General features: G+C 32.0%; 1 protein-coding gene across 1 annotated transcript; it reads left to right on the top strand.

The window, feature by feature from the left end:
- Positions 1-14,971: 14,971 nt before the first annotated feature.
- LOC110993633 (achaete-scute complex protein T3-like) lies at positions 14,972-15,643 on the top strand. Its single transcript, XM_022259968.2, has one exon. The coding sequence runs from the start codon at positions 15,000-15,002 to the stop codon at positions 15,594-15,596; it is 597 nt and encodes a 198-aa protein (XP_022115660.2). The 5' UTR covers positions 14,972-14,999; the 3' UTR covers positions 15,597-15,643.
- The last annotated feature ends 2,598 nt before the right edge of the window (positions 15,644-18,241 follow it).

Here is an 18,241-nt window from a genome sequence, read left to right as displayed (position 1 = left end):
TGGAACTTACCGTCATACCGAATAACCGTTAAATTAAAATGATATTTATTTATTCCGCTACATTTTTCTATCTTAACAGTTACTACTAATTCCATAGAACTCCAAAATAATTCCCACATCAAACTAATAAAACATAACCTAATAAAACAACTAAAAATAAATATCCTACATAAAAACATTAAAAAATAAAACTTATACGCCTAAATCTTATAACTAACAATATTATATATTAAATTTTAAGGTTAGTTATTAGGTATATTAGAATTAACTCCAATTATATTTTTAACTTATATATTGTATTTTTGTACATATAGGAAGAAGGCCTATATTAAATATATTATTACTAAATGATATTATTTAATTTAACGTGCGCATATTGAAGTATTTTTTAAAAGTAATATGGTTCTTTCTAAAATATGAGTGTGTTGTGTTCAAATATATATTGCAACAATTAATTGAGTTTTCAAACTTATGCATACGAGTTGGACTATAAAATAGTAGTGAGAACCTTAAAGCTTTAGACCACAGCTTTATGCATCTGTTTCGTGCTCATTTGTTTTATTTTCTAATAAGCTTTCTGTGCTTGATACGGCGTAAATTTTTTAAATCTATGGCATGCCGGCTTCCAAAAGATATTTTCTAACAGCATACAAATAAGCGTTAAATGCGCACATAGAAAGTCAATAAGACCAGGGTTCAAACCTACGACCTCAGGGATGGAAGTCGCACGTTGACGCTACTGGGCCAACACTAAGTAATATATGCCATTAAGTGATTTAAATAATTAAGAGTCATTTACTGCTTATAAGTCTACATGTTATAAATGTATGCTTAAGTGGCGGGCGACACTACGCAATACATATTTTTTTTTATTCTTTTTGGATTTAACGTGTTTGACCTTTTTACGCTGTGGGAACTTTGATATAAGATAAAATAGCTAATTTGAGATATTAACCACTTTAAATACATATTATGGTCACGTTAATGTACAGTTATCTCTATTCTAAACGCTATTTACTTAAAGCTCATCACAGGCTGCTACCTCAAACGTTCTCCTAAGTGCATATAAAATCAATTTTATCTAAACTAATTGAAATTAAAACTTGATTAGTAAAACGGTTAGGTAATTAATTTTATTCACCAGATACGGTCAGTTTTAAAAGCATTTAATAGTTTTAATAACGTCGCGTTTAAAATATTATGGTAGTCAGATGTCACTGAATCTTTTATAATTAAATGAAATACGGTGCACGCTGCATTTTATTAAGTCATAATTTTGGTGGAACGAAACCGGAGAATAAATGCGAGATATTCCTTTTTTAAACGCACTATTTTTAAAATATTAGTATAATAGATTTTAAAAATAGAATTACCTGCAACAAGTGTTTCATGGCAAGTTATATGAACATAAATATTCTTACTTCCAACGAATAATGAAAGATTTTAAAAATAGAATTATCTGCAACAAGTGTTTCCTGGCAAGTTATATGAACTTAATTTTCTTATTGATATTCAAGGTACGTATGTGAAATAATTTATAAATTGTTACTAAGTTTGGTCATTTAACAATCGGGTCGTAAATTGTAATGAAGTTGAAGAATCAAGCGCACCGGCTTCGCTGATAAATGTGTATCTTTATAGACAAATAGCTCTTGCTGCCTTACAAATCGCTAAGTATCTTCGAAGTGGATAATAATTTTTGTTTTAATGTCTAAAAATAATCAGCTATTTACTGAGCGTTAATCATGTCTAGGGGTTTTGAGTGGGTTTGTTACTGATAACACAAAACTAATAACTGTGTTCATACGTCATTGAACATTGATCGACGGTACTGCGGACGTGGTTGTCATAAAATATGAATGTTTGAATATGCAAAAGTAGTGTTTGTAATAAAAATTTATTAAATCAGATTTTAATATTGTCTCGTTAATTTCTGATATGACTCCTTCAAGTACTTTATTATGGTGGTGCGAACAAATCCAAAATCCCATCACCTTGAGCTACCATACCACTAATAGGTACTGCCCGGTAATAGGACGCTTATAAATACATAAGGTCTCGTTACAGAAATGTTTTTACGATCTCTATATTGATAAACCAATTTATTTGTATGGTATATATGGTAGGTGATAAGATATAACAGTACTATTTCGTTAAAGCAAACATCGTATTAAAACAACGAAATCAGAAGTTCATATCATACAAATTGAATAAAATAAAAGTGTGGAACAAGTGCTATATGCCACAGAGTGACGCACTGAGCCGGCGGGCTGACATTCACTTGAAGGTTTATTTAATCAAGGACTGTAGCCAAAAGCCTCAAGGAGTATACAATCCATTCGCGTCTTAATCTTCGCCGCCAAACAATTGCATATTGTCCTCGGGTGATAGTAAATTAAATGGAAATTCTTCACTTGACTCCTAATAATTTGCTATTCAATATTTCTACAATATAATTAGTATGCATGTGATCCAATATGAGGCATAGATTTGTTGGATTAAACATTCGACTCGGTAAGCATTTTGACATTTAGAAGTGTGTCATGCGCCGTATTGCAGTCATAGTATGCCTACTGAAGCCAATGAAAAATGCACACGTCGCATAAAAGCCTCCATACTACTAAAATTCCTATTTAAACTAATTGGAATATGATGAATATTTTTAAATTACTCAAAAAGGCTACTTAAAGAGCAGTGTTGGCCTAGTGGCTTCAGCGTGCGTCTTTTATACCTGAGGTCGTAGGTTCGATCCCCGGCTGTGCACGAATGGAATTTCTTTCTATGTGCGCATTTAACATTTGCTCGAACGGTGAAGGAAAACATCGTGAGGAAACCGACATGTCTTACACCCAAAATGTCGACGGCGTGTGTTAGGCACTGTAGGCTGATCACCTATTAGATTTAAAAATGATTCAGAAATCTGAGGCCAAGACCTAAAGAGGTTGTGGCGCCACTGATTTATTTATTTTATTTCTTTAAAATGGCTACTTAGTTAGCATTGTTACTTTAATGTTAAAAATGTAGTACGAAGTACGGATTGTTTATGTTGTTCACAGCAGTAAATCTATCTAAAGATAACTGCATTGATACGAAAATACTATCTAACTGATTTAATTTACAATATAGGTCAAGCGTATAAGATGGGATGAATACGTAAACTGATAATCAACCTTTATCGCTCATCTTAACTCTAAAAAACGGAAAAATACCGATTGTTTCTTTGAAACATTCAGTATGCGCGGTCTTTAGCTCGGAGGTTAGTATAAAATTTGTATAACAAATGAGGGGCGTGTCGGGAATCCGTCACAGTGGCCAGGAGGCCACCGCGTGGGGTGCTATATGGGTGGCCCTGTCTTCACTACACTATAAAGTGTTACTGGAGAGCGTTACACGAACCAACCTACATATAAATAGATAATAAATAAAACAACAATACTTATATGACTAAAGAGTCAAGGACTGATTATAAAAAACACAACTTTAAATAGATAATGTGTTGTCATTCAATTACATAATGCTTTATTATGTAATTTTCTATATAAAAAATCTTATATATGCTTATCATGATATAAGAACAAAGCTTCAGTAGCTAATGAACGTATACATACATATTAATCGAATACACTTTCCAAAAACTGGTGCATATTTCGTGCCTGGATATTTAAAGGCAAGATATGTACAATTATTAAATTAAAATTAGACTTAATTTATTCTTATTTTGTGAAGGCGTTGATAAAACTGTTTTTTTGATACATTCGATTTTTTTTATTTTGTACAACGCGGCTTGGCAGTCATTACTATTTTGTTTTGCTAAATTGTGTATATTCATTGAATGCATTAGGTTTTATTTCAGGCCTAAAAACATAACGCTAATCAATATATTATTTTAAGATATTAATATATTAAAGTAATAAAACCATTTTCGTGCACATTGATTTAAATTCAAATTGTGTATGCAATTTGAATATCGAACATGAAAAGCTATTGTATTACAAGTAGTTATTACCACGCATTTAAAACCACCTTACCTTGTGTATTAAGCTGAGAAAGCAGCCACCTCAACTGAGAAACGTAGAATTAAGCTATTATTTATCCTGCCAGCTTACTTGTTTTGGCAAACAATAACAATGTTGTGCGACCGTTCTATCTTAATCCGTGTTTGAAACATATTTTACAAAAAATATATTTTAAAGTTATTTTAAATGAAAAACCTCAACAACATCAACTTATATTTAAAATCTAATAGGTAACTTTATTAAGTACATCTTTTTTTAGTAGTTTTCATCTTATCTTAATATCGTATTAGTAAAAAAATATACTCGTAGTAAGATCGAGGTTTTATAAAGACCCAATTTTTTTTCTGTCTAACAATTCTGTATTATGATTATATCGTCATAGATTACTAATCTATGACAATACTCGACTCCGAAACAAATGAACGTTTACTTAACGTTTTTATACACGTGTATCATGTAACATTTCTATATAACGCTACTAAAAAAATAATCATATGGTCATATACACAAAGTGACCTTACAACTCTTTACCTATAAAAGTACTAATTTTGTATGATTTGTGACAAATCTTTGTTGCCTAGTATCAAAACTAATAGATTGTATCACATCTTTAAAACCAAGATCCAGATATGCAAATAGCTGTTTGTTTTAAAAGCACTAATTTCGTATCTGATATCTGAGAGATGATCCGAACTGAAATGGATACATCATTTACTATCCAAACAGCCGCAAGGCATAAGCGTAAATAATGTTCCTGCTATACTTTAGGTTAATAGCTTCTTGCTTGTTATGAGATGTAAACACGAACTCTACTGAAACTAATTACATCGCTAGTAAAAGTGATTTTTTACTTGCTTAGGGATAATTGAGTTATGATTGTGGATGCATATTGTAATTCCCACATTCCTCTCATACATAGAAAATCCAGCTTTGTTTTAGTAAGTTGATGGCGGTACTCCGGGGGATAAATTGTCAAAAACTATATCAGATAGACAAAGAAGGTTGGTCATTTAAATACTTTAAAATTATATAGTCTTATTATTTTGAAGATGGAGACTTTTAATACCAATAGTACAAAGTCAAAAACCTCATATTATCATTGTCTTATTTCGATCTCTCTGGTCGATTTGTGTTATGCGAAAAAACAACTATTTAACTCTTGTATATTTGTTTTATCTATAGAATGCGCAGAAGTGATGAGAACTTGGGATAACTAATTGGTAGCACGGACGGGAAAATATCACGTGGCACCAAGCAGATGGACCGATGAATGGAAAGACTCTTCGTCTAAGTCGTCGTCACTAAGCGATGGAATAGCGGCTGGTGTTCATATATCGTACTTATCTAGGATATTATAACGATGTTGTTTAAATTTGGAAATAATAGAAATATCGTGAAGACACTATAAAAATTATTTATCAAACAGATTTGTCGGCATGTTTATGACGAATTCCAAATTTAAAATCGTCTCATGTATGTTTTTAAATTTTCGATGTATACAATAACATTCCAATCAATATGTTTCATTAACCGTTTCATTAAAATACCTACATTACCTGACCGACATATCTTCAATGGAGAGCAAAAACCAGGGTTGGCCCGAGCCATTGTTTGATCGCCCAAAGTTTGTTACAGATGGAGTGTCATGTCTTCTTATGTGCCCTTAACATTTCTTGCTCAACAGAATCACATTACATGAACATGAATATTAAACGCGTGAAGTTGCTTTGACATTTTATGAATGGCTTTTGTTGAATCAATCTTCGAGGAACACCTCTAACACTGCAATAATCATGATTTTATTTTTTTTAACTATCTTTTCCAGCGCTTTCGATATAGCGATTATAGAATTTAATGTCTAGTTGCGTTCTTTGAAGTATTGAGTGCTTGAAGGAGCGCAACTAGACATTAAATTCTATAATCGCTGTAATTTTTTGCAATTAAGTTTTTCCATATGTGCACTTAAACCCCGAAACGTAAGAGAATCAAGTAAAATTAAATTAGTAAAGTGTTGCCTATGTTTCTAGTTCTATCTTTTATGCGTTTATTCCTTGCTTGTCTTCGTATTTTTAAGCACCCATGTTGTTACAATTTATACGTAAATACAGTAAACGCCAAACCTCTCTGTGTCTTAGCTTCAATAGAATAATTATAGAGAAATATTTTAAAGAAATAAGTAATGTTCACAAGCAATCCTGTACAATATTAAGAATAAATTTTCACTTTTCGTTTGAAATTAAATTTTAGCAGCTACATAGTAATTGCATTTCGAAACGGACAAGAACATTGTTAACGTGAAGTCTTTATTCTGTTTGAGTAATTACCATTGGTTTTTAAAGGCTTCGTAAATTGTCTAAATCAACACGAGGCGTAGGTGCTAATTATAATATCGTTAACACGTATTGGTGTGAAAACTTCGGCACTGATTGCGACTCAACACTTACCGAGTAATTTTATTTGTTTAATTGCTTGACGTGAATTATTGTTTCTGTGTGTAATAAATTGTTGAGAATTTCGCAGAGATTTTAGATCAATTATAAGCTACGCATTATTATTTATGATTAACTCGAAAAAGGTTTTTTGACGTGTAACCTTTTTTCTATTTTGTGTATGTTCGGCATCAGTAGATAATTGAAGACTTGCAAGATTGATGACAAACCATAGGTGAAACAAAAAATTAAGTTCATGTCCTTTGCAGGAAAAACATAGTACTTAATGTAATGTAAATAAAACATTACATTTTCAGTGTTACGTGTAATTTTATTTTTGTTGATTTGGTAATGCACTACGTTTTAGTAGGCAAAATATTAGGGTTGCATGAATGAGATTGTAAGCGATAAAGCCGCCCATTACATCCCTAATAATAAGTTACTTATATACAATTAATAATAATTGTTACGTAATTTAAATAAATAAAATATACATGTATATGCAGAATCATCAAAAGAAACAAATACTATGTAGGAATTGGATAACGAAAAAGTTATGGCTATTAATATTATAATTCTTAAACCTTGCCGTCAAATTAATCAATAAAAAAAACTTAGTACCAGTAAAATATATAAGTGAAAGACACGAAGCCCAATAATACGCAAACTTGGTCATAATAATAATCTAACATCAGAAAAGAAACGGAGAAATTTTAAAAATATTGTAATTTGATAACGTTAAATTCGTTAGAGTACCATTTCTATAATTATGATGTTATTACCAAATGAATAGGAGAAAGATTGAAAAAGGTTGAGTAACTTCTACCGTTTCTCATGTTAATTATCATTTTTCATTAGTGCCACTATAGTAAGTTTTCTTAACGACATTTATAAATTGCTTGGCCACCCTGCAGGTAGCACAATTCTATTTGGTGCCCATAAAATTTGAATTAATAACGCATAGCGGTCAATACATTTGTACATATTAATATCTTGATTTCGTAGTTAATTCCGTTGTAATGTGTGGAACCTACCACCGAGACACCTGTAATTTTTTAATGGCCATGCGGTATTAATAAATATATCGATGAAGAAACCTTCTCTTTTTAAGACTTTTTAAAGATTGAGATGTGATTCTAACGTTTGTGTACTATATATGAATACTTTGATTGTATATTTTTAGGTATAACAATGGATAAATTTTGTAATTTAAAATCACATGTTCAACAATTACAGAACAAAGACTGTTTCGTTTATGTATTAAAAATACTAAGCAAAACTGTTCCGAAGAAACCATGATACGGTATTAGCTGTATATCATGCAAATGTTTCATCTATACTTAGATATAAAAGTATTGTATGGGAAAATTTAGTTGAAGTACATAAGGTATTTATGAAGTTAAAAAAAGTATTAGAGCATTTATATTAAACATTTATTACCGGATTTATTACCTATGTATTATTAAACTTATAATTATTTAACATAATTTTAAAATTTTCCGACGTTTCACGGTGACTGAAGACAATTGGTGTTGAATGTCAAGAAGTATTACAGTTGTGGAAAAAGTTTGTCACGATGTTTGTTCGCGATGGACTCCTAAACTACTTAACCGATTTTAAATTAAATTGGCAGTCTGGTCTAACTTAAGAGATCGGATAGATCTTTATCTTATCTTAGATCTTTAATTATAGTCGCAATTTTATTTTATTGCAAATTATTTGTTTATTATTTGATACAATTCTAACAGATGGCGCTGTGATAAAAGTACTAAAGTTTCACATAAGCTATACTACCTTTCACATAAGTTCTCCTACCATTTTCCTTGAATAGTTTACTTCTATGTAATATAACAAAAACCTTAGCCACAGCAACGCTGGGCCGACTTTGCTAGTTTTATATAAATATAACATAACTATCTTACAAAATGGTAACAAATCAAACTGTAAACTATGAAATAAGACATAATTACCACTTCTCATGTTTCGTGTCTTATTTTGTTACTCGATTTTATGGTCGTGTTTAATTGGAATCAAATTTGCTCCTCACTCCAGGGAGCGCTACTCAGGTTAACTGCACAAAATTAACACTTAAAATCAATTTATTGCCTAATCAGTAAATATTGAACGGCATTTTGTTACAACTTTCTAATACCACTTGGTAAAAAAAATGTATTAGTGACAAGAACATCGCTACTATGAACGATGGTACATCTCAATAGAGACATAATGTTGCACAACAATGTGTTATTATGGGGGCACTGTCATGCGTGTAACTTTATTAAGGCATCCCCGCGGAGGATTGATAGGTGGCGTGCTGCCATTATGCGGTTTCAAAGCATATTAAATCACATTACTAAAGTAATCGAAATGGCATTCAAATATTTACTTAGGTTACAATACGTTTCCATTATACACTTTGGAGGAGTGATGGCTCAGTGACTTGCGTGCGACTTTCATCACTAATATCGTAGATTCAAACCCTGGACCAATGTCGGTCACAGAAGGCTTATCACATACATGCCTTGCATTAGAAATAAAATCAGATACAGAAAGCTTAGGCCACTAGATTTTTCATAGTCGGGGTTCGGACGCATGATTTTAGGGTTTGGAATACTCACTAATTAACTGCCTATGTTTGTGTAACTTTTTAGATATAAATATATTATGACAGTATCTTATTCATGTACTCTACACAGCGTGTATCAGGCATAGGTGGAACACCTACTTGTATATTAGAAGAAAACCAAGACTTAAACAGAGACACTATTTTTTTTACAATATGTTGACTCAGCAATTTGAATTTGCAAGTAAAAACGTCGGATGTCAATCGACATCCGCAAAGGTGGTAGTAGATAAAAGCGTAGCCATAATTCGTCATATTATTCATAAATAAAAATCAGTGCAAGATCGGCAGATGCGAAAGGATTGCACACATGTCGGCAAGGTGTGTATTCTTTCTCATACATGGATGGCTTGTGCCAAATAGGTTTTATATTCTTCACCCTTAGATGTGTGTACGTATATTTAATATAGTTACAATTTCTACAACATTTGTGAATTACAGATAGTAAGTTTTTAATAATCGCGAGTGCCTTTAAGAATTAGTACACTGTTTTTTTGAAGGTCTCTAAATCAAATTGGTTCGGAAATATTTCAGTGGGTAGCTCGTTCCACATAGCAAAACGCTAGACATGACATTTGTGGTTTGTGTATGACACTGCTATGGGAAGCATAATTAAGATCTTGTAATAATACAGTTATTATTATTAATAATAATTTATTTATTGTACCACAAGGAACGATTCGGTACTCGTACACAATTTTTTAACACTAAATTGTAAGCCCTAAGTACATAGCTTGTTTTTATTGACTCGAACTGAATAACGAAAAAAGGCACACAATTTGATCGTAGGATAAAATAATTAATGTATAAAGCACGAGAGAGAATTTTTTACTAACACTTTGTTGCAAGACGTATTTGATACATAATAATAGTTAATATAAATTAAGAGGCAACATGCTGTCTTTTTCAGACAACCCTAGTAAGAAAAAAGAGATGGCTTACTAGCCTAATACTGTGACTTAAAATTAATAATATTAAATAGTTCAACAACTGCTTAAACACAGTAAAATATGAGAACGTAATTAAAAACCTCTTTTCGCATATTGTATAATATAATATTACAATTTCAAATAACTCACCACACCAAAACGTATAAAATATGTAGGTACATATTTCGATAAGGATACAATATTAATATACAATTGTCTAAGTCAAATTGTTAGAAACATTTTACTTTCCAAGTAGAAAGGTGTTCTATAAATCTTCAATAAAATTTCTTTATAAACATCGTCCCTCATAAAGACTCCAAAGCCGGCGCTAGATACGTTGCCATAATCCTTTCGCGGTGTCTTTTGTAACTCGTTACAGTTCCAGTTTAGCAATTAAGCCTACAACTTTATCGATCAAAGACATTTCCAGTACTTGAAAGACCACCAGGCTGAGTATTTGCTGGATCGTACGTCGTGTATAAATATTAGCTACACATCGATCCAGTAATGGAACTGTCAAGCGATCGCTTCTTGTCTATAATCCTGTGTATGAGTTTATTACGAGTTCACTGCCCATATGCAGATTGGATCTGGAGCACTAAAACTCATTGCTAACTGCTCTGTATTTATTTTAAGTACATTAAATATAATGTATTTTTCATAGTACATATATGTTACATGATTCTAAGGGCCTGTTTCACAATGTCCGGATAAGTTCCAAATAAGCTATTTGTTACTTATTGGTAGGATAAATAGTATTTTTGCGTTTCACGACTGTCAGATAGCGCTATACGTCATGAAATTCGAAGTATCTTATTTGGAACTTTTATCTTTCGAATAATTTATGTGTTGCATAGCTATTTGGCACTTTATCCATACATTGTGAAACAGGCCCTAAAAGACATGACATTTATGGTGTATATAAATTTGACTAAAATATTATACATGTAATTTTACTTGTATTTTAAGGTACATAGGCGCTTAGCAATATTTTTAAAAATTATCAGCGCACTATCTAATATATCTAGCTCTGGATAAGCAGTGTTTGTTATGTTATATTTGCACAGATTCTTTACGTTTGTATTTATGTTAAAATGTTGTAATAAAGATTTTAGACAAGCTTGGATTGTTAAGAATGTATTATGATGTAACTAACAACCCAGCAGCTATTCCAGATAACAAATGTTCTATAAGTAAATTAATTAATTTACTTAACTAAAGCTATTAACATATTATGATTTGTTTCTCTTGCGTTGCTATAATACTGTGAGCATCAGCCAGGTAATTAGATACTGAAGACTGAAAACGCCTATTCTTTGCATTGGTTTTGAATATAACTACAAAGGTTGTAATTATCGTTCGGTTATAGGTTGTCCCATTGTAGGTCTGAGATGTCTTTATTTTGCGATTTTCTAAGGTGTGGGCTAAATGTTATTTGACGATACTATTGTGAGCTCTCCCGTGGTGCTTTTATTCCATTCATTGTCCTGACATATCACTCCCACAATTTTGTTACATTTTGTGAATTCACTTGCAGGAAGACGCTAAAATGATGGATGGTATTGAATATGGAACATGTGAGAATTTATATGGCTCTAGGGAGACATTATTTTGTGTAGATATGAAAAAAATGATTAATAAACTAATTTTTAGTATATTTAAAATATCTGGCAAGAGGTTAAACTAATTCTTACTATATTCAAAATATGTACTTATTTACAACTAATTTGACGTCATTATTCAGAATTCTGTAGTTTTCACTTTGTATTCGTATATAACACAGTTTTATAATTTTTTATATTTTATTTTAGCCATTTGGGTAAATTTATGATCTACAATACTCGATAGATCTACTACTCTCGACACCAATTCCGAAATCAGCATACCACCGGCTCAAAGTGACAAGGTGTGGCACAGGCTGCTCTTACTTTTTAATAAAGAAAAAGACACAGATGTAAAAATATGTCTTGGTACTTTGTTACTTCCAATAAAGCGATTGCTATCAATCAATGTTGAGGTTTTGGTCCGTGCGATTACAAAATTACGACATCAATGTTACCAATATTTTGACAACTATATTATATTTGTATATAAAGACTTATCTAATAAATATTGATATTTACAGATTACTAACGCTGTGACCTAGCCTAGTAAATAGTTTTTTTTAATATCTGTAAATAAATAGTTTTAAGCCGAAATTGATACCTTGGATTGGTGATTTAAAATTTGCACAATTTATCAACGTAACATTAATAATCGTAGGATTAGGATGTTAAACGCGAACTTTAAACATATTAATGATGGCGAAAGCTATTACCAAACGACAGTTATGTGGTAGCAGGTGTACGCTTGTGTTTTGCCTTAATTTAGTCCGAATTAATTTATGTTTTTAGATTACGAACATTCATAGAATTAAAAGTAAGATTTAGCGTTATTCATATAACGTATGATATGTTTTAACTGTTTATATGAAAAGTCTGTGTGTATTGAGTAAGCAAAAATGTATTTAAGCACTGAGATTTAGTATATTGTAATACCTATATCAAACTAGTAACAAAAACATCAAACAATTGCTAGGCTAGGTTTGAAATATTCATAAGTCATAAAATATTACTGCACTCTACTCCGTAAATTATATTTTCTTAAAAATATATGGGTCTAGGTTTGGATTGATAACAACATGTGCATAATTTGATAAAAGATAATTGAAAGTATGTAAATGTGACTCTCTTTAGAAATAAATAAAGGATAATGGATGGAAGAATATTTATAGTTTATTATACTACGCACTCAACAATTTTATCTTTGACCTACAAAAATTTAAATATATACAGTTATTGAATTTTTATGTATTAGCAAAATTTATTCATCTCAAAACTTAACATTGTTTTAAAATAGACATAATAAATAAACATATATGCTTAGTGCTATTTTGATTTTTATTAATTTGGGTCCTAGATGTTGTTTAGGAATTCCATATTTTAAATGTTTTTTAGAAATATTCATTTTATATACTATGTATGTAAACCAATGCTCTAAAGAATTATCTATTATCAATTCGGCACACGCACTATTTAAAAACTATTAAAGGTTTTTAAATTTAGTGTCAGGTAGACCGAAGAGAATTAATGGGACAAAATTGAATATGAATTGCTTCTTGAGGGCGACACGAAGTCTATTAAAATGAGTTTAGCGCCTCCGTCAATGGAATGATTGAAAGCTTCTAAACAATTCATTCTTCTGTCTCAATGGCAAGGCCCATAGTCCTATTGTCACAAGGGATATGACAATAGTAGGCCCTTACCATTGAAGTGCGATACTCTCAGTTCTAAATTAATGTAACCGCTTCAAATTCACTGAAGGCTCTGCCGCCCATCGCGTCTGAAATATTTCTATATATTATAGTGTGAACCTTATACACTTAGATATAAAGTTAATTTTTCAGATATTATCTAAAATTTGCTATGGTTCTTGTTCAAAGTAAAAATACAATAAAAATACTTTGTCTAATTCTTAGTTGACCGTAATAAATAAGGCTGTGTTGTGCAAGGTTTCACTTGTTTTACTAAAAGAAAACGGTTTTGGAATAGAAAAAAAATCTGGTCAGGTGCAGTCAGCTGTTGTTTAACAGCTGATTTCAGTGTGTACCACTTCATGAATCTACATGACATCTTTCATAATATGTAGATGACATGAATGATAATTACAAGATAAGTTTTATAGTTTAGTTATAAGTTTCACCAATGAGTCATGTAATTGATGCTAGAGTTTTTGTCTTATATATTTAAGGGGTTAGGCGTTGTATGCTGAAATACAGGTTCACACCTAGTTCAGCGTCAGATAAACCTGACTAATTTTGTTTATATAACTAGCGCAATTAGATATAAGTTTTTCCTATGAAACAAATTTGAAATAAATTATTATTATTATTTATTATTTTGGTAAATATATACAACAGTGTATGTCTTATTCGGTCCATTAAAAACTTCATAACATCCTTGACGACCCCAATATCGTCCGATTCATAAAATGTAAAGGATGTTGAGCACCAAATGGCGGGCGATAGAACCCCAAGGTCCTTACTGAACACACAACCCGATAGACCGAGGCTGCATTGGTGGTATGCAGTCAAGGACCGCGAAACACTAGTTCGAAGTTGGAGGTAAGGTGCACGAGATAAATTGCTATTAGGAAATAATAAAAAAATATTTTATACTTTAAACAGCCATTTAATAAGACATATAATTAGAATGCTCAGTTGGCAGTATCATAGATACCTGTGTGATAAAGTCAATCAACGAACCGTTTTAATTCGTCATATTATGTTTTATATCTTTGATTTTTTTCAATTTGATTGATAAGACAAACTGTATTGCGTTTTTTTAGAACAAGTCTTTCTATGTCAATTAGGAAATTTAATAACAGCCCTCGATACATATATATGTATTTAGATCCATGATTCCTCTTTCAGTAAAACGACCTCTAAATAGATTTTTGGTAAAATGAGATTGTATATGCTAAGGGCATAAAATGAAATTATCAAGCGGTTAGCACTGATAAAGAAAGAAAAAGGATAATAATAAGTTAGTAAACATAACCTTTATACATGATTTTAGAATAACTGAAAGTTCCAATCATAGAATGTGAAAATGAAAAATTTATTGTACACAAACTTATTTTCTTTCAAGTTAACGTATACTGAAGTCTCATACAATACTTTCCTGCGTATAACAATAATAATAATTATTCAAATCACACAATATTTTTTCCTTTGAATTCTCAAGTACTGGTCACTGTCATAAATGGGCACGCGCACATTTCTGAACATATCGAACCATTTTTTGTTACCATCTCAGGTAAATTTATAAGTAAAAAGGTATAGGGGTGGGAATCTATTCATTTTTTTCGACTATTGCACCCTTATATAACTGCGCTCTCTCCAAGGGATTTCATTCAGCACGTTGCTTTAAACGAATAACATTACCTCACTAACAATTCTAATATGTCGTACGTGTCTTATAAGAACGATTTCCCCAAATACGTTCCGATCGCGCCTTCAGAAGATCTAGACGCTATGGATCAAGTTCCAAGGAAATATAACTACAAAAATAACCCATACACCGGTCCCCAAGCGGTTTCTATCGCTAGAAGAAACGCTCGCGAACGCAATAGAGTGAAACAAGTGAACGACGGATTCAACGCTTTGAGAAAGAGATTGCCCGCTGCTGTCATCAATGCCCTGTCTGGGGGCACTCGGCGTGGAACCGGCAAGAAGCTAAGCAAAGTTGACACTTTACGTATGGTAGTGGAATACATCAGATACCTAGAAACCCTAATTGAAGATAGCGATGCTTCGCTCGGGATTACCAATACGCCAATGGACGCCGCCATCTCGAGTGATGTTGATGAAGGTTTCGCTGGAAGAACCTCGCCATATTCAGACTCTATCCCTTCACCAGTGAATTCGGAGTGTTCATCAGGAGTTTCATCAGCGTATTCAATTAATAATGAGTACTATGCTCCACAAATGACATATCAAAATGAATATGTAATGAACGACAGTGGGGTAATAGATGAAATGTGGTGGCAAGCAAAGTGAAGATAAACTATTATCTATTGTTATTATCTAGTCATATTTATATTGTAAAAAAGAGTAATATATTCTGTAAACAAATGTAAAAATCTTATGTAAATATAATTTATGGTGAATGAACTTAATTTAATAAATAATATAAAATTTATTTGCACACTTTTATTTAATATGAAATCAACTTTATTATACATAAAAAAAATGTTCAGTTAAAAAAGAAAGTGCACTAGCTCCTAAGTTAGTCCCACACTAAGATTCCCTGTGCCGTAAGCTAAGTCTCTTGACATATTAACGGCACTTGATATAATAATTTCTACATAACACTTAAAATTTCATACTTAAACTACTGCTGTATAAGGCGCCACAACCTCTTTAGGTATTGGCCTCAGATTTTTTAATCTGTTTCATGATCGTTTTTATATCAAATAGGCAAGTGGGTGATCAGCCTCCAGTGTCTGACATACGTCGTCGACTTTTTCCCTCTAAGACATGTCGCAGACGCACATGGAGCGAAAGTCCATTGGTGCACAGAACGAACGAATCGAACCTACAACCTCAGGTATGAGAGTCGCACGCTGAAGCCACTAGGCCAACACTGCTCTGGTATATCAAGTTTTGAATTTATTAATTTAAAGCACAGACTACATATACCATTAAAATAAATGATAAACTGAGATTCGAAATCTTAATTAAAAGGAAACAAAGCGAATCTGTTATTGATCTTTAATCTTAATCTACGGAGGTTTAATTTAAATTTCGATTCGATCTACGAAACTGTGTCCTATACGACAATCAAATTATCGGTTTTATATGCAAACGTTATCACGTGGCGGTTGATTAAGTCGTGGTCACACCGCGGATGCATTGTTATACAAGATTAATGGTGTCGACTGCGATAAGAGGTGGGAGCTAAATGCATTTACATGTGCGAATAAAAGGTTCAGATAAGCGACAAAGAAGTTCGCATCGAGTGAGAACGGTCAGTGATAACGATGTGCTTGATTACCACGAATTAAGAGCGCCAAGATCTTATGAAAGCGATGTACCTAATAGTAGAAAAAACAAAGAAATTGCTCAAGGTTAGAGTGTCTTAATAAACTTATGCCTAATAAAGTCGTTGGTTTATGGACGCTGTGTTACAGTCATAAGTATATATACATATACGTACTTAGTTATTCTTTAGACATTTTTTTCATTATTTTTATATTGTAAAATACAATACAATTTTTTTCAGACTGCGACTCTGATGCCTAACTCTTAGATTCGACCCCGACTGTGCGTCAATGGACTTTCTATCTGCACATACTTCACTCGCTCGAACGGTGACTGAAAATTTGATGAGTAAATACTAACTTATGATTTCTTCATGTTCAACTATCCACTAACCTTTCTTTAGACCCAAAAAGTGGCGCGTGTGAATAAATGCTGTAAAATTGAATAAATAACTATTACTGCATATGAATATCGATAAAGCTGCATATTTTTACTAGACTAAAAATTAGACACCGTGTACTTGATAATAAGTTATCACCTACTTTTAGATTCAAGTATTTGGCTTATCGAAAGTTCTAGGCATAAATCTGGCCTACTAGATATTAATTATTTTGACAGCACTCATTAGGAATTAGCGTGATGTGACAACACAGCTTTAGGTGGCTAATTATTACGTATTATTAAGATTATTATTATCTCGATTATATTTAATTCTAAATTATATATTACTATCTCGTATGGTAATTTTGTATAGTTTAGCCACAAGCTTAGAATGTAATAAATAACTTGGGAATCGGTAATACCAATGGTTTTTTTCATAAGAAATAAATCAGTCTCATTGCATTGTTTCAATTACTGCGTATAATTTGTTTCTTTCATCACAGCAGAAACAAAAGAGATATTTAGTTGAAGGGTGCTCTTAACTATGTTTTTGTTGTCCAGTCTAATACAATTGGAATTAATGAATAATAAACACACAATTAACAAACATAAACACTAGGTATAAAAAAACACAAAAATCATTCATGTAGGTAACACAAAGTACACTTTTGAACGTCAAAAATATACATTGATGCTTCTATTTTTTTCATTTACTTCGATCCAGTTCTCAAATCAGGGGCGTAGGACGGAACAGCAGAACTGGTAATAAGCTAAATTAAGAAAATGGAATCGTGGCCGCTCCAAACAATCTTGGCGACACTCATATATGGGTGTAATGTAAGAAGGAAAAAAATGGCCAAGAAATGTGGTTACCCTCTGTCCAGCAAAAGATATAGAAGACAAATTATTGTCTAGAACATATTCGCCATACGATGTTAATTTTTTAAAGGCCTCAGCATATCAAATCTAGAAAAAAACCTAATCTAAAAGTATCACTTTTGATTTCTCTTAAATCGTGATCGTCTATATAATCCTGAGATTACATTGGTCCCATCAAATAACACTTATTTCCTCCTACGAGCTTCCTGTTTGTTAACAAAAACGTGTAGTTTGCCAAATTCCGGAAACTAAAAATGAAACGAATTTGATTTGGCTTTGTGGCGTAATCTTCTTGCGGCGCACGTGAGCTTTGTTCCGTTCGTGATTTTCTGCAAAATTTAACGATAAAGTTTTATTGCGATGTTGCGATACCATTCATAATTGTTTAAATTGATACAAAG

Source organism: Pieris rapae, chromosome 17 (genome assembly GCF_905147795.1).
Source record: "Pieris rapae chromosome 17, ilPieRapa1.1, whole genome shotgun sequence".
Classification (NCBI taxonomy): domain Eukaryota; kingdom Metazoa; phylum Arthropoda; class Insecta; order Lepidoptera; family Pieridae; genus Pieris; species Pieris rapae.
Note: the sequence above shows the minus strand (reverse complement) of the source record. Positions and strands in the feature narration are given on the sequence as shown.